This window comes from Oncorhynchus tshawytscha, linkage group LG16 (genome assembly GCF_018296145.1).
Source record: "Oncorhynchus tshawytscha isolate Ot180627B linkage group LG16, Otsh_v2.0, whole genome shotgun sequence".
In the NCBI taxonomy this organism is placed as follows: Eukaryota; Metazoa; Chordata; class Actinopteri; order Salmoniformes; family Salmonidae; genus Oncorhynchus; species Oncorhynchus tshawytscha.
In genome coordinates, this window is record NC_056444.1 from 64,775,352 (window position 1) to 64,800,596 (window position 25,245).

The following is a 25,245-nucleotide window of genomic DNA, read 5'->3' on the forward strand; positions in this document are numbered from 1 at the left end:
ACCCAGAAACCATTAAGATACGGGGCCATAGAAAGGGGCCATAGGAAAGGGGCCATGTGAGAGTCGCATTTAGTCACAGACATAAAAACCCAACGACGGAACGAAGCCTTCCCCAGGCCTTCCCCCAAAAATACACACAATGTTCAGATTGGCTAACGCGGCTACCGCGCCCCCCATGGACACATCGCTCTGATAAGGTGCGGTTTCACTGGCCAAAGTTACACGCAAAAAACAAAAAACAAAGACCAGGTCACAGCACCATTGCGTGCTGCCTCACTTGTTGTGCTGCATCACTTGTTGTGCATGTTATTGAAGCAACAATCATAGGGGCAGAATTGAGCTAAAGAGCAGGTGGGCGGTCTCCTATTCTTAGTGAGCTGAGGGCAGACAAGGAGCAGGCGAGGGTAAGACCTGGGTGAGATGCACACACATGACACGACAAAAAAACACATGATGGCATATGGGCCAAGTCATCAACCCTGGGCACTTCTGCAGCAGAGACATGGTTGTTTAACGATGGTCACAGTAAGCAGGGTTCAACACATGCCCAGCTGTACAGTAATGGCCAAAAGTTGATAATGACACAAATATTAATTTTCACAAAGTCTGCTGCCTCCGTTTGTATGATGGCAATTTGCAAACACTCCAGAATGTTATGAAGAGTGATCAGATGGATTGCAAAGTCCCTCTTTGCCATGCAAATGAACTGAATCCCCCAAAAACATATCCACTGCATTTCAGCCCTGCCACAAAAGGACCAGCTTACATCATGTCAGTGATTCTCTCGTTAACACAGGAGTTTGTGTTTACGAGGACAAGGCTGGAGATCACTCTGTCATGCTGATTGAGTTCGAATAACAGACTGGAAGCTTCTAAAGGAGGGTGGTTCTTGGAATCATTGTTCAACCATGGTTACCTGCAAGGAAACACGAGTCATCATCATTGCTTTGCACAAAAAGGGCTTCACAGGCAAGGATATTGCTGCCAGTAAGATTGCACCTAAATCAGCCATTTATCAGATCATCAAGAACTTCAAGGAGAGCGGTTCAATTGTTGTGAAGAAAGCTTCAGGGCGCCCAAGAAAGTCCAGCAAGCGCCAGGCCCGTCTCCTAAAGTTGATTCAGCTGGGCACCACCAGTACAGAGATTGCTCAGGAATGGCAGTAGGCAGGTGTGAGTGCATCTGCACGCACAGTGAGGCGAAGACTTTTGGAGGATGACCTGGTGTCAAGAAGGGCAGCAAAGAAGCCACTTCTTTCCAGGAAAAACATGGAGGGACAGACTTTTTTCTGGGGCATCCAGAAAAAAGCTTGTCCGGAGAAGACAAGGTGAGCGCTACCATCAGTCCTGTGTTATGCCAACAGTAAAGCATCCTGAGACCATTAATGTGTGGGGTTGCTTCTCAGTGAAGGGAGTGGGCTCACTCACAATTTTGCCTAAGAACACAGCCATGAATAAAGAATGGTACCAACACATCCTTCGAGAGCAACTTCGAACAATGCCTTTTCCAGCATGATGAGCACCTTGCCATAAGTCAAAAGTGATAACTAAGTGGCTCGGAGAACAAAACATTGATATTTTGGGTCCATGGCCAGGAAACTCCCCAGACCTTAATCCCATTGAGAACTTGTGGTCAATCCTCAAGAGGCGGGTGGACAAACAAAAACCCACAAATTCTGACTAACTCCAAGCATTGATTATGCAAAAATAGGCTGCCATCAGTCAGGATGTGGCCCAGAAGTTAATTGACAGCATGCCAGGGCGGATTGCAGAGTTATTAAAAAAAGAAGGGTCAACACCGCAAATATTGACCATTTGCATCAACTTCATGTAATTGTCAATAAAAGCCTTTGACACTTATGAAATGCTTGTAATGATACTTCAGTATTCCATAGTAACATCTGACAAAAATATCTAAAGACACTGAAGCAGCAAACTTTGTGGAAATTAGTAGTTGTGTCATTCTCAACTTTTGGCGATGACTGTACAAACTGATAATATGCTAATGAATTCACCAGGCTTCCCTAAGCATCCCTGGATATGGGCATCCGAAACTGGATAACTAATATTATTCTCTTGCTCATCAAAGCAATAGAATAAAATAAAATAACATTATCCCTTTCCCCAGATCCACACTGCTGCAGCGACTCTGAACTTTGGACCTTGTTTTCGGCATTGGCTGGAAATGAATAGGCCGCCGTGTTGTTGGCAGGCTGACAAAAGTGAGAAGGGAGAGCAAAAAAACAACTTGTGGTATGGGGGGCCCCAAATCCCTTCGGCGAGGCCTCGTAGGGATGAATAACAGGAACATAAACTTGCATAGCAGCATAACTGAGCTGAGCAGTGCTTTACGATGCCGACTGTCCACACCCCACTCTCGCAACCATGGTGGAATGTATATCTGAATTCTACTAGCTATGTATTATTAGTAACTAAGCCAACTTTCCCTTTGATCAATCTTTTATTTACTTCAACAGTAAGAGACTGTCATTACATTAATAGATACATTTAAGAGCAAACTAAAAAAAAAGAACTGTAGTGCTAATGGTATCCGAAACTGGACAGGATGAAGTATGGCATCTCTGACTGGGGTCAAGGTGTGTCATCTTGTGACCACAAATTAGAAGAGTTGTGACCACACAAAATCTAACCTCCCACCCTGTCCCCTCTCTAAAATATGCTTTCAGCCCATCCTCCATTTGCCTTGACTTAATCAAGAGGGCTGTAGTTCAAAGTTCAGAGGCACAACAACAGAGGATGCACACAGACAGAAACACAAATCAGATTACCACAGCAAAGAAATCCCTCTCGGTGGGAATGATTGCCTGAACTCTGATATCCCTGATATCCCTGATAAGTGCATAAAGCAGTTAACAAAAACAGACTGGCTTGTAACCTTTGGGATTTAAACTAGCGTGAGACACGTCCAACGGTATAGCCTATCGGGCTGACAGGTTATCACAGTGCATGCATGATGAGCTGGAGGGAGATGAACATCCTTATAGAGCAGCAAGCCACTTGTTACTCCTAGTAAGACTGATATGTCAGCCATCTTACTCAGGCAGCTTTGACTGACAATTAGAGAGAATGGAGGGCAGACCGATAAGGTAAAAGGAGAGATGACTTGTATGTTCCCCCCAGGGCAGTAATAACATACCTGGTCAAAGGTTTGGATGTGGCAAATCCTCCTACCTTGCTGAAACAACTAGTCAAATAACTGCACGAGAGCACAAGCATGTACTACATCCCTGTGTAATGCAAAGAAAAGTTGTGTACTTTTAAACATCTGGGAAACAGGATATTGTTGATGTGTAAAATAACAAGCAAAAACCAAGTAAGGCAAATGACTAGAGCCCGACCGAAATGTGATTTTTGGGTCAGATACTGATTTTAGGGAGGCAAAAAAAAAATCACAAATGACATCTGCCGATAGTGTGGAAAGAAAAAAATACTTAAAATATTTTTCTAAATTGTGCTCCAAAGGATTCACAGATAACATTACAATTACATTATTTAAAGAACATTTTGTGGTTTACATGAACCACCAAAAAGCAACTTATCCTCTATAAATATGAAAGTAAATACAAAACACTTCTTCAGTTTACCTTCTTAGACACATCTTTAAGTTATACATATCTATGGGAGTAGATAAGAATGTAGAAGTGTTTGTGCTGAAGAACCACAAGCACACTAATAAACAAAGGAACGTATTAATTGAACTTGGTCTCAAAGTAAACCTGAAACTGCACTTTTCACAAGATCAAACTATGCAGTGAAATCCTGTAACATGCGGTTCATAATCCCACCACTTTGCATTGAGTAGATTTACTAGCGCTTTGCAACAGTCAAATGTCATATAAATAAACACTTTACGGCAGCCTCGCAATGAGAGCTTGTTCGGAGATACTTTCGAGAGATGGGAAACTGGCTGTATTAACAGCCATTGTGTATGTTTCCCATGCATCGTCAATGGAACGCGCAATGCATTCTGGCAACTCTGGGACAAGGAGAGCTCTCCTTCGAGGACTGTATGGAGTCAATTGGGCACTAGCTCAAAAAACAAAACAAAAAATGTGCATGAATTTTGTCAACAAGAAGTACAACAAATATTTTTCAGAGATGTGAGTTAATTAACTTGTTCTCTGTAGTATCGCACAGAGTTTTGGAATTGTGACATTACGTACTTAAGGAAAATAGGCAGGTTTCTTGACTGAGAAGCAATTGCCTGGCGATTAGCTCAGCAATCACGCAACACAGCATGACAACGTGAACGCGACTGATCGAAAGTGCTGTGAGGTGTTATACGTTCCTCCATTCATTGCCCAATGGGATTCCTATCCCCTCTTTTCTCTCTCTCTGGCTTGTTATCACAATGTACTGTGTTATGACAAGCACAGGCTAGCTGTTCATTACAAAAAAATTACTGAAACCTTAAATTACACTGTTATTCAATACAAAATGTACTGGCTATATATTTCAACTGCAAATGGCATGCACTGATGACTGAAAACGTTAATGCATTAAAATGCTTGCCTGCCACTGGTTTTAATTTAGTTCTAATTTAGCTAGCTAGCTAACATTCTCATTACTAATGATGCACATGGGCTGAATGATTTATCTGCGCAATCTAAATAAACCCACTAACATAACAGGCCCAGTCGGTAACAGTGTTATTATTGTAAGAAGGATGAGTCAGCGTTAACTTTGGCAGCAGTCTAGTGTTCTCACATAAGTAGCACAGATTGCAAGCTAGCCTGGCTAACTACCTTGCTGGTTAGCTAGTCTGCTAATGTTAACCAAGTGAGCATGTGATGACAGGGCTGCTTGTTTGGTGAAGTGTACTTTTGATTGTTTACTGATTGAAATACGCTGTCGCAAGCTAACCACCATGCACCACCGTCAAACCACCATGCCCACTGAGTCACGTTGGGACTTACGGGCTGAATGACGTTCAATGAGCCGCAAACGAGCACATTTGTTCATTCTATGTATATAATATTTATGCTTTATCGGTGGAATAAAGACTGATCCAAATATTTCTGTGAAAGGCTAATAATCAGACGATAATATCAGTCAACCGATTTATCGGTTGGGCTCTACAAATGACACAGCATTTCTGAACTCCTCATTTAGAGCAGAACTAGGAAAGTTGCTAATTTTGTTAGGAAAGGAATTTAAAAAACACCTGAAAGAGATTTACCAAAACTGCAAAATACAAGGGACTAGTATATTCATATTTTGCCGTTCTTGCAAATCCCTTTCACGTTTTGTTTGTTAACATATGTTAAGACTGTTAGTAAACAAAATAGCTGCTCATCATCAATATAGGCCTGTTGTAGTAAAGTGATTCTCCTGTAAAAAACAATGCTCCCTCTTGCTGGAAAGCCACGTGGGGTCTCTTCAAGTCAGATTTCAACACCAGTGTGACAACTCAGCTGCTGAGAGGTCACGCAAAGATCAATGGAATTCTGTCAATTACAGAATTGCAGTATAGAACCAAAGCTCAATGAAACGCCCAGCAGACAGCTGCAGTGCATGAAAAATGAACTGACACACTTATAGCTAATGTCCGACTAGGCTCAATTTTACTATTGCCACCATCACTTTTCCCTGAAGAGTCACATTAAAACTTGCCCATTAAAACCTAAGAGGCTAGGTACTCACATTCAAGTATTAGATGGGCTCACTAAGCATTCACCGAGTGGAGCTGTCAATGAGTGCTCACCATGTGGTCTTTTTCTTTCGACAGCTTGTGTTCACACATTCATTGGCCGGGCATTGAATACAGGCTAATTTAATAGTCCAATGCACAAAGATAAGCTCCCAAAGAAACGGCTCAGTGTTCACCTCCTAAAATAAAAGATAGAATACCTTACATACAGTGGGCACTATTAGGCAGAAACTACAAGAAATCCTTAAATGACTATAAACATAGAATTGATAAGTCAGACTTCATCAAAGTAGGTAAAACACAGGAGCACTGACCTGAGCGACTCAGAGGGGTCTGTGGATCCATTTCCTATTAGAAAATACAGTTTCCAGACAAAATCCCCCAAGGTCTGCGAGAAAAAGAGTATTCTCCTCTCTCCTCTGCCTAACACTCCTTTTGGTGGCTCTCTTATTCTTTCAACCCCTCAGGTGCAGTAATGTCTCTCTTTGTACCGCTTCTGTAGTGATGCCAAAGAGGTGAGTGGTGTTAGTTAATGTTTAACATACTCATGGGGTCAGCAGTGCAAACTCCAGGACTGGCGTGGGCAAAGGAGAGAGGTCCACCAACATATGAGAGGTGGCCCACAAATGTGCTCATAACATAGGGAGACGCAGTACAAATGTTCTCATAACATCCTGACATGCAATTCCATTAATCAAAATAAAAAGGACCATGAGCAAGGAAAGGCTAGGTAGTGAAACCGCAACAGTTAACAGACCAGCCTTTAAAACAAGAGTATGTACTTGACATTCACTTAAGTGTGGAAATAATTACATAAACACAGTAAGTAAGTAGGATGTGTGGACAGATCAAAGTTAGCATTATATTAACATAATGCAGCGTAACGGTATTATGGTGCTCCGATAGTTACAGTGAGATTGCTTTCAACCAATATTTGGCAAAGTAAAACTTACATTCTAGCTGAATAAGCCCCTTTGATTTAGATTTTTTTCTATGGAATCGGCTATAAGCTGGAACAGCCCACATGATATTGGAATGTTGTAGGTTAGCAGAACCATGTTCTGAAATGTCTGAAGAGTTTAGCTCTGCTCGCCGTGTGCACTGAGCCACCGACCAGTACGTTGTTACATCACCTGACCAATGGGAGTAGGGCCTACATTAAAAAAAAATCAAGGTTTGGATTTTATTACAGTACTGCATTACAAAAACAAACAGGCGATGGAAATTGTAGGGGAGTGCACTTAACCTCAAGACAAGACATGGCAGATGAGCCCTCAAAAGAGAATCATCAGGCTATGCATCTCTATTAAACATACTGGTAGCGACATATGACCTTGGGAAACGCCACATTGTCTGTACAGCACCGAGACCTCAAGTTTGTGAGGGGGTTGAGGAAACTATACATTAAGTTCTCCTCAGCTAATAGGGGTGGACTCAACAAGAATATTGAGATTATCAACTTGGTTAAGGGGAACAGATTAAGATCTGAGCTTTGTCCCCTGCCAAATCTTCATGTTAGGCAAAAAAAAGTGCCAAGCGTAACATATTAGCCTGTTGAACAAAAATGTGCCTAATATGGCAGTAATAGCCCTACATGCAACATGAGGAGATTTATGATTAGGAACACATTCATCTTCACTTCAGCCACTCAAAATAAATTAGTTTAAGAAATTCCCTTCATTTTAGATCTGTAGATTATTGAACAATTACTAAATTGGTTGAGAGTTAGGGTAAGCGTACCTATTAACCCTTGTGTGGTGTTCATGTTTTTGTTATTCACCCAATGTTCGCAGGTCTGACAGACCCACAACATTATTGGGTTTTTAAAACAATACAGCCATAACAATTTACGTAAAAATACTTAACTTAGATGTTGACTTAAATTACAAGCAATATAGACAGCTTACATGGTTACTATTTGCCATTTAACTCTGCTAGATCACATTTATTAATAAAAGCGCTGTTTGAAAAAACATTGGTGGAATAAATCATATCATGAACAAATATAAATTAAACAAGGTTTATCACTATTGATGTTTATTGCGTTGAAATGAACAAATTGGAAGGACAAACTGTACATACAGTATTTTATGAAAATTGTTTTTTTTAAGTCCCATTGAACACAAATTAAGGCAGAGGGACAGAATTTTACTGTGTGTGTGTTGCAAATGTATTTCTTGCACTTGATGCATGTGTATTGTGTCTTCCTGTCCTTCTTGGGTCCACACACGTCACAGGGCTTCTTCTTGTTGCTACCGGCTGCAAACTAGAATAATGAACACTTCGTTGAGGAATTTTACACACACACACACACACACACACACACACACACACACACACACACACACACACACACACACACACACATTTACTTCCAGTATTGGAGTTGTTGGTTCTGTGGGTCGGGCAGATGGGTCACAAGCATCCACCTCACGATGGCTGCAGAAGCTGGGGTCCTTGGGATATGTTGCCTCCTCTGGATTTGAGGTCTTACCAATGCCTTGCCCAGCTCCTCGAGAAAGAGACGTTTCCTCTGGAGCTCCCCTCTGTTCCAGTCTGGGTTCAACACCTTCCAGATGACAAACGCGTTGTACGGTGAGATGCCCAAGATGTTGAAGAATATCACAAGTGTCCAGTGCAGGGTTTTCCTTCTTTTGCAGCAGTAGACAGTCACCAGCTTGTCTAAATTGTCCACTGCTCCTTTTGTGGCATTGTAATCCATTATGATTTCTGGTTTTTGATGTTCCTGGCCACAGATTCTCCCATCACTATGCAGAGAACTCACCAGAACCACATTTATGCCTTTCTTTGGCACGTAGGACACTAGGGACGTGTCGGCCGTGAACACAAACTTAGAGGAATTGATAAGCCTGTTCCGTGTAATTTAATAGCTGAGGTGGGAGCTCTGGCTTGTTTTTTCGTACTGTTCCTGCCATCATCAGCTTCCTCTTGAGGAGCTCCTGTCCCAGCTTGTGCAAAGTAAAAAATGAAAAAGTTATTGCATGTGATGTTGTGGCCACAGAGTCCCTGTGTCACATCCATGACAACCTGCATCCTTTGGTTCTTCTCAGGGGCTCCTCCATCTGGCTTCCCCGTATACACTTGCAAGTTCCACGCATATGACGAAGCAGCATCACAGGCAGCCCAGATCTTGATTCCATATTTTGCTGGTTTAGACAGTACGTACTGCCTGAAGGGGCACCGGCCCCTAAATAGCATAAGCTGTTCATCAACAGTAACGTTGGGCCCAGGGTTGTAAAAAAGGGGAAGGCGGTCTAACCACTTGTCCCACACTGACCTGATTGCAGCTAGCTTGTCTCTCTGCCGCCAAGCTGGTCTGGTGTCTCGGTTATCGAAGAGGATAATCCTGGAAATAATGTGGAAGTTTTCCAGAGACATTGTTAGACTGAAAAGTTCTCTGCCAGCTTCTGCATCCCACAGGGATTCTGTGGATTCCCCATAGGATCTGAAAACACCAGCAAGGACAAGAACCCCAAAGTATGCATGTAAATGAGTTTGGCCCATCGCTATCCAAAAACACATTGTCCCTCCAAATTAGTGCAGTGCAGAATGATTTTTGGGATGGTGTCTGGGATGAACAGTTCAAAAGAAGACATTATGTCCTGCACATGAGTAACCACCATCCGCGTTGACCCTGGTTGTATCCTTATTACATTGGCAGCAATGCGGGGTGGCTCATTCCTCTGCAAGAAGACCATTACATTTCACAATTTTTTGACATCCATATTTCTCCTCCTGCAGGCTGTTGATGAGCTGGTTACTGTCGAGCTGGTACTGGGGCTGGCTGCTGACGGGTTGGTCCTGGGGCTGGCTGAGGGTCAATCTCCTTCCATCTGACTTTCAGACTCCGAAGTGACAGAGACATGATCCTCATATTTCGGAAAATTCTTCATCTTCCAAAGTGGACTCCTTCCACACCAGCTTCTCTCTCTGCAGAAAATATTTCTACGGCAGAGATTATTTTTGCCATACTGATTGTGGTAAGGAGCCACACATGCTAAGCTATTTATTTGTTGTCCCTCCCTCAATTTGTAACTGGCTGGGGTAGAGTGGGAATGTACAGCATTTTTATTTTTTATTTATTTTTTACAATGTATCAAAATAATATATTGTAATAACATTGTGCAGGTTCCCGCAAGACATTGTGTAGTTTCACACACTACAAAGGGTAAAGAGTGTGAGAAAAGCGGAAGACAGCACAAATAACCTGTCTATGTTGAAACAGCCGGCACAGGGTTTTCACCTACACACTTTTATTACCCTCGGATCCATTGGACCTGAACACCACATATGTAATATAAATGTGCAGGGAGGTGCACAGTGTGAACTCAATGAAAATGTGTTCTTTTGCATGTTCTTCACAGAAGATAAGCCACAGCCAATGTGTCTCAGATTACTTACTTTTTTGAATTGTATCATTTTTCTTTTAGTAATAATTGGATATAGGTCCCACAGACCCAAACAAGGGTTAAGCCCACTTCCATTTTTGGATTTAAAAAACTAAAATATAGGAACAAATATCTGCTGTTTAATGTTTCAACTTATTCATCTGGTTATTATATCCATAACTGGTTATTATAATAATAAGCCAATCAGAAGTTATTATTAAGTTACTGTTCATTGGTTAAGTTCCCAGTAATGGCCAATTTCAAAGATGAAAAAAATTAAATAAAAAAATGTAAAACTTAAGGCGACCCTCAGATACACATCAGATACTTTCTCAGATATGTGACCATACTTGGTAAAATTAAGAGATTCATGTACTGATACTGTAAATTCTCATGACAGCATATTTCATGAGCATGTATTACTACTTCCTGCCAATTGAAAATATGGGTTTTTCATACCTGCATATATCACACAGTAGCAACATAACTTGGTGAACTACAACATAATCAGGCATTCACAGCTAGCTATTTTGTTTGTAATTTTGAACCTTGCATTCTTATACATAGATTCCATTTTGTAAATTTGACATTTCTCAGGTGGGCTTAAATGGTACAGGAGCACAAAAAGCACTCCCTCTATACAGAATGTAAATGACAAAATACATATTTTTCAATACTAACTTTGCATAATATTGAAGTCCATAGTGTATATTTATACCCTAAACCATTGGTTTCCAAATATTTTATGAGTAGACTGCTATTCTATATTTGTCACCATAAAAATCACTCCTATTAAGCCCTGTTTGCATTGAAACACATGTCGATAGTGTATGATATCCCTAATATTTCAATGAACATTAGCTTAAATACGGTATCTTTACCAAGATAAGAAACAATTAGGAAAAATGTGAAACCTCTGTACTCTATCCAAGACTGGGCGGACAGGTAGTCGATGCAGTGGGAAGAATATGATCAGGTTAGAGGGACAGAAGACCTACAAGTGAGGGACAAAAATGCAAACAAGTGAGGGACAAGAAATGACTATTGGGCAGCTACTCATGCACTTTTGGGTGGGGGCATCGTCATATTGTTGTCCTTCATTCATCCAGGTGATTTTCTGTTGTTGATTTAGCACCAGTACCTTTTTAATACACATTAAATAGACTTTAGGAAGACAAGTTTAACTAATTAAGAAGAAAACCAGTACAGCAAATGTGAATCACCTTAACTTTAAATGAATTATGTTTTTTTTTTGCATGGCTTCTTATCCACAGAGCGCCCGTGTGGGTACAGGGTTGTGTTCTGACCAAGCAACAGACCAACACCGTTCTACTAATCAGGTCTTGATTGAAGTCTGATTAATTGAGTCAGGTGTGTGTGTACTGGTTGGCAAGAACAAAAGCCTAAGTCCACATTGATCTCTGTGGATACGATTGGACACCCTGCTCTCATAACTGCTACTTTCATGATTAACAGCAATGATCAGTTAATTTGAATAACTTTGGGGAGATTAATATAAATTTGGATTATATTAAACTCCCCATAAGAAATATCAGTTTGCAAGTTTTGAACATTTGGAAATGACAAAAAAAAATGTATTATTTAAGAGGTTGGCTTATTTGGAATACCTATGGTCTTAAAGGGTACATTCAGTACCTATTAAGTTCAATCCAGACTTGTCACATTTTTTTAAAGTGTTATTATACATATAAAAAAGATTATTATATATACACACACACATCATAAAACTAAGTCATGACTAATGTTTAATTTTATTTCCACTTCTCTTAAAAAAATATTATTATTATTTTTTAAATAGGTCTGTACCTTAGAAATGTCTAAACTTACATTTGGGTGGGCTTTAAAAGGTACTTAGCTATAATATTATTATACCTCATTTAGGTTATGTACAGCTATAGGGCATGAGATGTACAGGATGCAATGGACATCAGATGGTCATTTGGGTTACCATGGGGAGATGGGCCTGGGAAAGCTTTTTGCTACTTGAGGCCCCTCGTCGCTCTCGTTGGCCCAGAGTCCTTGACAGTTGAAACAGTAGCTCCGTCATTGATCATATTTTTCTCTAAATCTTATTTTCCTCTAATAGTGGTTTGGCGGTTTGGAACTGTAAGGAGTGGTGACAAGGTTACACTGATCTTTCCAGTAGTAACCTAGGGGATGGTCTGCAGAATGCATTTTAGATTTGGAGACAAGAGAGACATGGAATCAGAAGTTGAAGTGCAGAGGTTTGAATATACATCAAACTGACAACAAATGCGTAAGAGAGAAAGAAATCCAGTGATTGAGCGGAGAGGTGCTGAGACAAATCGCATTTCTTGGGAAGAAAAATTGGAAAATATGCTTCAAAACTGTTTTGATCACACCAACTGATAAATGTTCCGGGTTGCCTCAGAACAGTATCGACATATACAATGACTCGGTGACTGAGTTAGCCAAACCATGGATATATGGTAGCATTTGCACAAAACTGAAAGCGCGAACCACCGTATTTAACCACGACAAAGTGACTGGGAACGTGGGCGTGTACAGACCAGCTATGACCCCCATAAGGCAAGCAAAAAGGCAAAACAGTACAGGGCCAAAGTGGAGTTGTAATTCATCGACTCAGATACAAAAAGTATGTGACAGACTCCATACAATCACGGATTAAAATGGGAAAGCCGGCCAAGTTGCGGACGCCGACGCCTCGTTACCAGACAAGCTTAACATCTTTGCCCGCTTCAAAGAAAAAAAAGGCCACCGCTGCTCACGAAAACTGTGAGCTCTCGTTCTCCGTGGCCAATGCGAGTAAGACATTGAAGTGCAATAACCCTCGCATGGCTGCCGGCGCAGACAGCATCCCAAGCCGCATCCTCAGAGCATGTGCAGACCAGTTGGCTGGAGTGTTTAGACATATTCAATCTCTCCCTATCCCAGTCTGCTGTCCCCACTTGCTTCAAGATGCCCACCATTATTCCTGTACCCAAGAAAGCAAAGTTAGGGGCCTCCAGAGTAGCGCAGCGGTCTCAGGCATTGCAGTGCTTAAGGCATCACTACAGACCCGGGTTCGATCCCAGGCTGTGTCACAAATGGCCCAGGGTTGTCTGGGTTAGGCCAGCTGGGAATTCCTTGTCTATTCACACTCTAGCGACTCATGGTGATCCAGGCGCCTGCAAGCGAACTTCGGTCGCCAGATGGACTGAGTTTCCTCGAACACATTGGTGCGTCTGGCTTTCGGGTTAAGCGAGCAGTGTGTCAAGAAGCAGTGCGGTTGGCAGCGTTGTTTTGTAAGATTCACGGCTCTTGACCTTTGCCTTTCCCGAGCCTGTAGGGGAGTTTCAGCAATGGGACAAGGCTGTATGGGGGGGGAATAAAGCAAAAGCAAGTGAACTAAAATAATTACAATTTAGCATTAAGAATGGAGTGATAGATGTGCAGGTAGAGATACGGGGGTGCAAAAGAGCAATAGGATAAGTAACAACATGGAGATAGTAGTTGGGTGTGCTATTTACAGATTGGCTGTGTACAGGTAGTGATTGGTAAGCTGCTCTGACACTTAAAGTTAGAGAGGGAGATAAGACTCCAGCTTTGGAGATTTTTGCAATTAATTCCAGTCATTGGCAGCAGAGAACTGGAAGGAAAGGCAGCCAAAGTAAGTGTTGCCTTTGGAGATGACGAGTGAAATATACCTGCTGGAGCGTGTGCCACGGGTGGGTGTTGCTATGGTGAGTAAAGACTTAGATGACCTGGAGCCAGAGGGTTTGGCGACGTACATGTACAGGGCCAGCCAACGAGAGCATACAGGTCACAGTGGTGGGTATTATATGGGGCTTTGGTGACAAAACAGATGGCACTGTGATAGACTACATCCAGTTTGCTGAGTAGAGATGTTTGAGATGTTTCTACAACTTGGAATTCACCTGTGCTAAATTGATTGGACATTTGGAAAGGCACACATTGGTCTACAAGACCTCACAGTTGACAGTGCATGTCAGAGCAAAAACCAAGCCATGAGGTCGAAGAAATTGTCCAGAACTCAGAGACAGGATTGTGTTGTGGCACAGATCTGGGGAAGGGTACCTAAAATAATTCTGCAGCTTTGAATGTCCCCAAAAACAGTGGCATCCATTCTTAAAATGGAAGAAGTTTGGAACCACCAATACTCTTCCTAGAGATGGCCACCCAGCCAAATTTAGCAATCAGGGGAGAAAGGCCTTGGTCAGGGAGGTGACCAAGAATCCGTTGGTCACTGACAGAGCTCCAGAATTCCTCTGTGGAGATGGGATAACCTCCCAGAAGGACAACAATCTCTGTAGCACTCCACCAAGCACGCCTTTATGATTGTGGCCAGGCGGAAGCCACTCCTCAGTAAAAAGGCACGTAACAACCCACTTGGAGTTTCCTAAAAGGCACCTAAAGGACTCTCAGACCATGAGAAACAGCATTCCCTGGTCTGATGAAACCAAGATTGAACTATTTGAATGCTAAGCGTCACATCTGGAGGAAACCTGGCACCATCCCGTCGGTGAAGCATGGTGGTGGCAGCGTCATGCTGTGGGGATGTTTCTCAGCAGAAGGGACTGGGAGACTAGTCAGGATCGAGGGAAAGATGAGATCATTGATGAAAACCTGCTCCAGAGCACGCAGGACCTCAGACTGGGGCAAAGGTTCACCTTCCAAGAGGACAACGACCTAATCACACAGCCAAGATAACACAGGAGTGGCTTCGGGACAAGTCTCTGAATGTCCTAGAGTGGCCCAGCCAGAGCCCGGACATGAACTCGATCAAACATCTCTGGAGAGACCTGAAAATAGCGGTGCAGCGATGTTGCCCATCGAACTTGACAGAGCTTGAGAGGATCTGCAGAAACTACCCAAAATACAGGTGTGCCAAGCTTGTATCGTCATACAAGGCAGTAATCGCTACCAAAGGTGCTTCAACAAAGTACTGAGTAAAGTGTCTAAATACTTAAGTAAATGTGATATTCTAGTTTATTTTTCATACATTTCTACAAACCGGTTTTCACTTTGTCATTATGGGGTATTGTGTGCGGATTGTAAAAGAAATAAAAATCCTCACCAATTTTAGAATAAGGCTGTAACATAACAAAATGTGAGAAAAGGCTCTAAATACACTGTATATAGTTTCACTTTCAAGAGTTGAAACATAGACACTTATCCAATCTACATATGTCATTTTATTTTCCAAATGATTTGTCGCTCAGTAAACATGCCAAAGCGAGAATAAATAATAATTGTAAGTAAGCATGGGCTTGGATCACGACATAAGACGTCGTCAGTAATGGAATAATTATACAGTGAGAGAAAAAGTAGGCCTACTAAACAACGCCAAGTAGACAGACAAAAAAACAACCATATGGCTTCAGCAATGTGTACAGAAAATAATTAGGTTGAACAATGTCTAGCTACAGATTCATACATCATATTTGGAGAAGGGGAGGCTTGTGCCCTGAGATAAGTGACTGAGTGAGTGAGTGAAACAGTCGCGCGTGCCTGTCTTTGGAAATGAGATGGGCTTGTCCTAGTCTCTGCAGCAGGCTCAACCAATACCCCGCCCACTTCATTACAGACAGAAGAACTAGCCAATAGCTGTTTGGAGCACACAACGCTTCACACGGTGAAAGAGATGTGTGTTGACAGCTGAAAATAACTTTGACGATCACTGATCATTACGAAGAATTCTCCATTTCCGTTATAATACTCATTTTGTCAGAGTACTCAGCACACCCTTAGTTAATATCAGCTGCATTTCTGTACAGTAGTATCACAGTAATAACAGCAGAAAACACCAATTTATGGGACATCTAGTTGACAGAGGCTAGAGGATATGAAAACTCAAGTGATGTTTGTTTTTGGCAGGCATAGGGCTTACATGGTCATTTCAATAATCGTGTAACCAACGATTATGATGAAGACCATAATGAAAACAAAAGTCATAATCTTTATGTTTTCTGAACTTCATTTAAGACTAACTTTAGCCAAAAAGCAGTTAAATTATACCTGGTTCACATGTAACACCCGATAAAAGGAGAGAAGGAAAATATACAGTTTTTTTTGTATGAAACAAACAGCTGACTGAAGACTTCTGCAGCTGTGCAGTGTGGTCCATTTCTCATGGTAACAGACACTTTCTAACATGAGGAAACTTTGTTGCTCCTTGTTCAGCAACGTTTTGTAGCAAACGAGTATCATGAAATTCATGCACCAAAAACAGGGCACACTGACAGTCAGGAGCAGGAGTGAAAATGTGTGTTTTGGGGGGGAATGGACTATTCTAATTATTAAAAATGGACTATTCGAATTATTTTTTATTTAAGTAGGCAAGTCAGTTAAGAACAAATTCTCATTTACAATGACGGCCTAGGAACAGTGGGTTAACTGCCTTGTTCAGGGGCAGAATGACAGATTTTTACCTTGTCAGCTCGGGGATTCAACCTTGCAACCTTTCGGTTACTGGCCCAACACTAACCACTAGGCTACATGCCGCTGGTGACCGTGGTCATTTGACAGACAAATCACCGTCATCCAAAATTCCATGACTGTCACAGCCCTAGGCAGACAGGGGTAGAGTTGGTTGCACTGAAGTAACCGTCTGGGCCAAGACAGAGGTGGTTACAAAAACAAACAAGGGAAAGTTAATCAAATAAATGTGGGTTTAACCAAACAAAGTTGTGGCTGCACTCAGCAGTCTACAACAGATGCTGCCCCCATGGAGCAAACCAAATGGTCACGCCTCTCCTAATGCTTTACCACCGTCAGGACCCCCGAGCCCCTTAGTTCCAACTGTCAAATTACCCTCAATATCTCCATGTTGTCATTGATTGCAACCATACTGATCTCAGGAACACTGGCCTCCAAAACATACTTAATACAATTCAGCCCAAAAGATTCAGCTTTAAACTTGACACCTCATATCTGTCCACATCAGACTGTTTGGTAGAAAATGTGACCTATTTAGATAGCTCACAAAATGCTAAGGTGAGCTGGTCTTTTTGTGTGGTGGGGAGGCCAAAAGCAGAGGATAAACTCAACAGGTAGGCCTATGCAACTCTATCCCATCTTCTGTTCCGACCAGGAACAGTCAAAAGGCAACATGTTTATCCTCCATTTTGTCCACATCTGAATTAACAGATACTGGCAAGGAAATTGAGGAAAGCAGTTTCAGGCCTAGGACAGTCATATGTGGGTACTTTAATAACACAAGAAACATATCAGCAGAGTGCACCCACATAGTAGGCATGCTTGACTACAAACAACAAATCAGCACATCCAAATAGTGCCCATACAAATGCATAAGCTAGGCCAGCCTATACCTTCATTGAGTCATGCAGATTCTTGCCACCCGACTCAGTCACCTGACTCGTTGTCTGGTAGACAAAGAGTGAAGGAAGGCTAATTAATTCCATCTGAATTGCTGCAAATGCTTTTGTTGAAAGTAATGATGGCAATAATACCTTAACTATCACCACAATTGATCATGGGAGCACTGTGATGAGTCCTCCGGTCTACGAGGCCAAGCATGTAGACCCCTCCGCCAGGCAAGGGTGACGATCAACCAAGAAAACTGGTTCTCTCTGCCTTGTGCCATTGACTGAAGGAGTGGGGTGCTAGGAGATTGCCTAGCTAAATGATGACATCAGTCTGATAACAAGCAAAACAAAGATCGATATGAAGCTCTCAAATGATCTCCGATGATCTCCGATTTGCCAGTGCAGCTCACTTGAAGGAATTCATTGGAAATTCACTCATTTTCCTAAAAGGATTAAATAGAAACAAGAGTAGGGATAGGAAAATGTGGAAGAAAAAAGATCTTGGAAGAAAGTGTAGAAAAAAGTTAAGTGGTCATGCAAATGATAGTACTAAGTGTACCATACCTCACTAGCATAGGAATAGGTATCAGGGCAGAGTGGGTCACCTTAGTCATCCAAAGCCCCTCCTTCCTACTCTCCATCCTCTACTCCTTATGCACCATATCCACAGATCACATGACATTTACAGTGCCTTCGGAAAACATTCAGACCCTTGACTCTCACATTTTGTGACAGCCTTATTCTAAAATTGGACTAAATAGTCTACAATCTACACACAACACCCCATAATGACAAAGTGAACAGGTTTAGACATTTTTGTATTAAAAATAAAATTTTGTAGAGGCACAGATCAGGGGAAGGGTACCAAAAAATGTCTGCAGCATTGGAGGTCCCCAAGAACACAGTGGCCTCCATCATTCTTAAATGGAAGACGTTTGGAACCACTAGTCAGACCTTAATAGTAAAGTGGCCAGACGGAAGCCACACAGTAAAAGGCGCATGACAGACCACTTGGAGTTTGTCAAAAGGCACCTAAAAGGACTGACCATGAAACAAGATTCTCTGGTCTGATGAAACCAAGATTTGGCCTGAATGCCAACCCTCACGTCTGGAGTAGAGGTCGACTGATTCATCGGAATGGCCGATTAATTATGGTCGATTTCAAATTTTCATAAGTCATTTTTGGATGCCGATTATATTGAAATCCACGAGGAGAATGCGTGGCAGGCTGACCACCTGTTATGTGAATGCAGGCAGCAAGGAGCCATGGTAAGTTGCTAGCTAGCATTAAACTTATCTTATTAAAAAAAAAAAATCTTAACATAATCACTAGTTAAACTAGTAATATTATCAACCATGTGCAGTTAACTAGCTTGTCCCGAGTTGCATATAATCAACGCGGTGCCTGAAATCTTTTCACTTCTCTTGTGTTCAGTGTAAGCAGAGTCAGGGTATATGCAGCAATTTGGGTCGCCTGGTTTGTTGCAAACTGTGTGAAGACCATTTCTTCCCAACAAAAACAGTAATTAATTTGCCAGAATTTTACATAATTCTGACATAACATTGACGGTTGTGCAATGTAACAGCAATATTTAGACTTAGGCTTGCCACCCATTCGATAAAATACATAACGGTTCCGTATTTCACTGAAAGAATAAACGTTTGGTTCTCAAAATGATAGTTATCCGGATTTGACCATATTAATGACCTAAGGCTCGTATTGCTGTGTTTATTATATTAAGGCTATGATTTGATATAGCAGTCTGACTGAGCGGTGGTAGGCAGCAGCAGGCTCATAAGCATTCATTCAAACAGCACTTTCCTGCGTTTGCCAGCAGCTCTTCGCAATGCTTGAAGCACAGCGCTGTTTATGAATTCAAACCCATCAACTCCCAAGATTGGGCTGGCAATACTACAGTGCCTATAAGAACATCCAATAGTCAAAAGGTATATGAAATACAAATGGTATAGAGAGGAAGTCCTATAATAACTACAACCTAAAACGTCTTAACTGGGAATATTTTAGACTCGTGTTAAAAGGAACCAACAGCTTTCAAATGTTCTCAGCAATGAACTTAAACATTAGCTTTTTTTCTTCACATGGCACATATTGCACTCTCACTTTCTTCTCCAACACTAAATGTATATTATATGAAGTTAAAATAATTGTTCATTGAGTATTGTCATTATTACACACTTTTTTTAAATATATATTTTTAAATAAATTAAGCCTTTATTTTGGTCCCCCAATAAATCGGTATCATCGTTGAAAAATCATAAAATCGGTCGACCTCTAGTCTGGAAGAAACCTGGCATCATCCCTACGGTGAAGCATTGTGGTGGCGGCATCATGCTCTGGGGATGTTTTTCAGCAGCAGGGACAAGGAGACTAGTCAGGATCGAGGCAAAGAGCAAAGTACAGAGAGATCCTTCATGAAGTCCTGAGAGCTCTGGAGCAGGTTCTTAGACCGGGGTGAAGGTTCACCTTCCAAGACAACACAGGAGTGGCTTCGGGACAAGTCTCTAAATGTCCGAGAGTGGCCCAGCCACAGCCCTGACTTAATCCTGATCAAACATCTCTGGAGAGACCTGAAAATAGCTGTGCAGTGATGCTCACTCATCCAACCTGACAGCTTGAGAGGATCTGCAGAGAAGCATGGGAGAAACTCCCCAAATAAAGGTGTGCCACGCTTGTAGCGTCTTACCCAAGAAGACTCGAGGCTGTAATCACTGCAAATGGTACGTCAATAAAGTACTGAGTAAAGGGTCAGAATACTTATGTAAATGTGAGTTCAATTTTATTTTAATGACAAAGCAAAAACTGTTTTTTAGAAATGTTTGCGAAAGTATTATGGGGTAATGTGTATATTGAGGTGAAAAAACAATGTAATCCATTTTAGAATGAAGCTGTAAGGGAACAAAATTTGGAAAAAGTCAAAGGGTCTGAAAACTTTCCGAATGCACTGTACATATCAGAGCACTGATCACTATACTTACTGCATGGCGTTTCTATCAGATAAAGCCAGCAGGCATTAGCCTATATATCAAACACAGCTGAGAAAACGGTACGACAGGGAGCGATTCAGGTCAGTGAGTGGTATGCTGGGTAATTATGGGGCAATTCCATAGTAAGAGTGACAGACTCAGATCTTTCACTTTAAAATGTCTAACAAAATCCAATGATTTCCAAGTTAAGCCATACAACTCAGTGGAAATTGTTAAAAGTAAGCATTGTGCATAGAGTTAAGGGTTCTTTAACCTTGCAATCATTGGTTTTTGTTTGACAGATTTTAAAGTGAACAATCAGTCTCAGTGTCACTCTATAACGGTGGAATTGCCCTATGATATCACACACCAGAAAACTTCAAGCGTGAGAGTAGTATGATTTATAGCCAATCAGCTAACTAATCAGAAACTTTTGTTAATCCAAATTGCGATCAATGTTTAGGCTATGCATATCTGAGTGTCTAGCCATGTCGTACTGGCCGTGTACAGTAGGTTTGGTAAAGGGGCAAAAGGCCACGGACTCTATCTTCATGTACTTTTTGGAAGGAAATGGTTGTGATTGGTACTCCAGATAAAAAGCTGTTCCGGGCAGTTTAAAAATGGTGAAAAGTAGCACCCTAGAGGCAGAGAGCTCCTCGAGGCCCAGGGAGACAAAATGTATACAGGCTCCCCACCGAGCCTCAGTCCCTACCATCGCCAATTTGACACCCCCTTGGCCTTCGATCTGAACGCACTGAGATGAACAGCACTCCCTGAAATATTTGTTTTAATGTATTTTTTAGCAGCAGAGGTCAAAAGAAACGGGCGCATTTAGGCAGCAGCCTTCGTAAACGCTGGTGAAGGATACTGCCAAAACCTCTCAACTTTTTACCTCTGCTGTTAAAAAAATTAATTAAAATCTAAATAATGTTTCAGTGAGCGCAGGTTTTCCCCTTTTTCATGTATATTCCTTTAGAACCCAGCACCTGAAGACCTTCTGTCACAAGACATTTGAGCTGAACACAATCTTTTCATGAACAGGACAAGGCATCTTCAGTGTTTCCAATATTTCATTTAGCAGCAGCGAGCTGCTAAAATATTTTTAAGCCTTGTGAGAATTGTGACATGGATTGTGTAATGTGTGCCATTCAGAGGGTGAATGGGCAAGACAAAAGATTTAAGTGCCTTTGAACATAGAATGGTAGTAGGTGCCACACGCACCGATTTGTGTCAAGAACTGCAACGCTGCTAGGTTTGGACACTCCCCAGTTTCCCGTGTGTATCAAGAACGGTCCACAACCCAAAGGACATCCAGGCAAATGGAATCAACATGGGCCAGCATGCCTGTGGAATGCTTTAGACACCTTGTAGAATCCAAGCCACAACGAATTGAGGATGTTCTGCAGGCAAAGGGCGGTGCATCTGAATATTAGGAAGGTGTTCCTAATGTTTGGTATACTCAGCAGTTAAGGTGCATTCCAGAAGTATTCAGACCTCTTGACTTTTTCTACATTGCTATGTTACAGCCATACTCTACAATTGAATAAACAAGATTCCTTGATGTCCTTCAAGATTTCTTGATGTCCTTCCAGATTCCCTCTGTCTACCCAAGGACGCCAGAGGACAAAAATCAGTTAACCACCTAACTGAGGAACTCAATTTAACCTTGCGCAATACCCTGGATGCAGTTGCACCCCTAAAAACATTTGTCATAAGAAACTAGCTCCCTGGTACACAGAAAATACCCAAGCTCTGAAGCAAGCTTCCAGAAAATTGGAACGGAAATGGCGCCACACCAAACTGGAAGTCCTCCGACTAGCTTGGAAAGACAGTACCGTGCAGTACCGAAGAGCCCTTACTGCTGCTCGATCATCCTATTTTTCTAACTTAATTGAGGAAAATAAGAACAATCCGAAATTCCTTTTTGATACTGTCGCAAAGCTAACTAAAAAGCAGCATTCCCCAAGAGAGGATGGCTTTCACTTCAGCAGTGATAAATTCATGAACTTCTTTGAGGAAAAGATCATGATTATTAGAAATCAAATTACGGACTCCTCTTTAAATCTGCGTATTCCTTCAAAGCTCAGTTGTCCTGAGTCTGCACAGCTCTGCCAGGCCCTAGGATCAAGAGAGACGCTCAAGTGTTTTAGTACTATATCTCTTGACACAATGATGAAAATAATAATGGCCTCTAAACCTTCAAGCTGCATACTGGACCCTATTCCAACTAAACTACTGCTTCCTGTGCTTGGCCCTCCTATGTTGAACATAATAAACGGCTCTCTATCCACCGGATGTGTACCAAACTCACTAAAAGTGGCAGTAATAAAGCCTCTCTTGAAAAAGCCAAACCTTGACCCAGAAAATATAAAAAACTAAAAATCGGCCTATATCGAATCTTCCATTCCTCTCAAAAATGTTAGAAAAGGCTGTTGCGCAGCAACTCACTGCCTTCCTGAAGACAAACAATGTATACGAAATGCTTCAGTCTGGTTTTAGACCCCATCATAGCACTGAGACTGCACTTGTGAAGGTGGTAAATGACCTTTTAATGGCATCAGACCGAGGCTCTGCATCTGTCCTCGTGCTCCTAGACCTTAGTGCTGCTTTTGATACCATCGATCGCCACATTCTTTTGGAGAGATTGGAAACCCAAATTGGTCTACACGGACAAGTTCTGGCCTGGTTTAGATCTTATCTGTGAGAAATATATCAGTTTGTCTCTGTGAATGGTTTGTCCTCTGACAAATCAACTGTAAATTTCTGTGTTCCTCAAGGTTCCGTTTTAGGACCACTATTGTTTTCACTATATATTTTACCTCTTGGGGATGTCATTCGAAAACATAATGTTAACTTTCACTGCTATGCGGATGACACACAGCTATACATTTCAATGAAATATGGTGAAGCCCCAAAATTGCCCTCGCTAGAAGCATGTTTTTCAGACATAAGGAAGTGGATGGCTGCAAACGTTCTACTTTTAAACTCGGACAAAACAGAGATGCTTGTTCTAGGTCCCAAAAAACAAAGAGATCTTCTGTTGAATCTGACAATTAATCTTAATGGTTGTACAGTTGTCTCAAATAAAACTGTGAAGGACCTCGGCGTTACTCTGGACCCTGATCTCTCTTTTGAAGAACATATCAAGACCATTTCAAGGACAGCTTTTTTCCATCTACATAACATTGCAAAAATCAGAAACTTTCTGTCCAAAAATGATGCAGAAAAATGAATCCATGCTTTTGTCACTTCTAGGTTAGACTACTGCAATGCTCTACTTTCCGGCTACCCGGATAAAGCACTAAATAAACTTCAGTTAGTGCTAAATACGGATGCTAGAATCCTGACTAGAACCAAAAAATTTGATCATATTACTCCAGTGCTAGCCTCCCTACACTGGCTTCCTGTCAAGGCAAGGGCTGATTTCAAGGTTTTACTGCTAACCTACAAAGCATTACATGGGCCTGCTCCTACCTATCTCTCTGATTTGGTCCTGCCGTACATACCTACACGTATGCTACGGTCACAAGATGCAGGCCTCCTAATTGTCCCTAGAATTTCTAAGCAAACAGCTGGAGGCAGGGCTTTCTCCTATAGAGCTCCATTTTTATGGAACGGTCTGCCTACCCATGTAAGAGACGCAAACTCGGTCTCAACCTTTAAGTCTTTACTGAAGACTTATCTCTTCAGTGGGTCATATGATTGAGTGTAGTCTGGCCCGGGAGTGGGAAGGTGAACGGAAAGGCTCTGGAGCAACGAACCACCCTTGCTGTCTCTGCCTGGCCGGTTCCCCTCTTTCCACTGGGATTCTCTGCCTCTAACCCTATTACAGGGGCTGAGTCACTGGCTTACTGGGGCTCTCCCATACCATCCCTGGGAGGGGTGCGTCACCTGAGTGGGTTGAGTCACTGATGTGATCATCCTGTCTGGGTTGGGTTGGCGCCCCCCGCCCCCTTGGGTTGTGCCGTGGCGGAGATCTTTGTGGGCTATACTCGGCCCTGTCTTAGGATGGTAAGTTGGTGGTTGAAGATATCCCTCTAGTGGTGTGGGGGTTGTGCTTTGGCAAAGTGGGTGGGGTTATATCCTTCCTGTTTGGCCCTGTCCGGGGGTGTCCTCGGATGGGGCCACAGTGTCTCCTGACCCCTCCTGTCTCAGCCTCCAGTATTTATGCTGCAGTAGTTTATGTGTCGGGGGGCTAGGGTCAGTTTGTTATATCTGGAGTACTTCTCCTGTCTTATCCGGTGTCCTGTGTGAATTTAAGTGTGCTCTCTAATTCTCTCTTTCTTTCTCTCTCTCAGAGGACCTGAGCCCTAGGACCATGCCTCAGGACTACCTGACATGATGACTCCTTGCTGTCCCCAGTCCACCTGGCCTTGCGGCTGCTCCAGTTTCAACTGTTCTGCCTTATGCTGGTCATTTATGAACATTTGAACATCTTGGCCATGTTCTGTTATAATCTCCACCCGGCACAGCCAGAAGAGGACTGGCCACCCCACATAGCCTGTTTCCTCTCTAGGTTTCTTCCTAGGTTTTGGCCTTTCTAGGGAGTTTCTCCTAGCCACCGTGCTTCTACACCTGCATTGCTTGCTGTTTGGGGTTTTAGGCTGGGTTTCTGTACAGCACTTTGAGATATCAGCTGATGTACGAAGGGCTCAATCTACACACAATACCACATCATGACAAAGCAAAAACAGTTGTTCACAATTGTTTGAAAATATATAAAAAATTACTAAATCACATTTACATAAGTTTTCATACCCTGAACTAAGTACTTTTTTGAAGCACCTTTGGCAGCAATTACAACCCTGAGTAATCTTGGGTATGACGCTACAAGCTTGGCACACCTGTAT

The 25,245-nt window shown here is 42.1% G+C and overlaps 1 protein-coding gene across 3 annotated transcripts in view; it reads right to left on the reverse strand.

Moving 5' to 3' along the window:
- Positions 1-25,245, reverse strand: part of LOC112244981 (vitamin D3 receptor A) — an 86,284-nt gene that overhangs the window by 38,218 nt on the left and 22,821 nt on the right. The window contains exon 1 of one of the 3 annotated variants that reach the window (XM_024412898.2): positions 5,985-6,154. The exons of the other annotated variants lie outside the window; for them this stretch is intronic. Within the exon in view, the coding sequence (XP_024268666.1) occupies positions 5,985-6,015 (31 nt within the window). The 5' untranslated portion in view covers positions 6,016-6,154. Of the gene's footprint in view, positions 1-5,984; positions 6,155-25,245 lie in introns of those variants that run through there. 3 annotated transcript variants of the gene reach the window in all.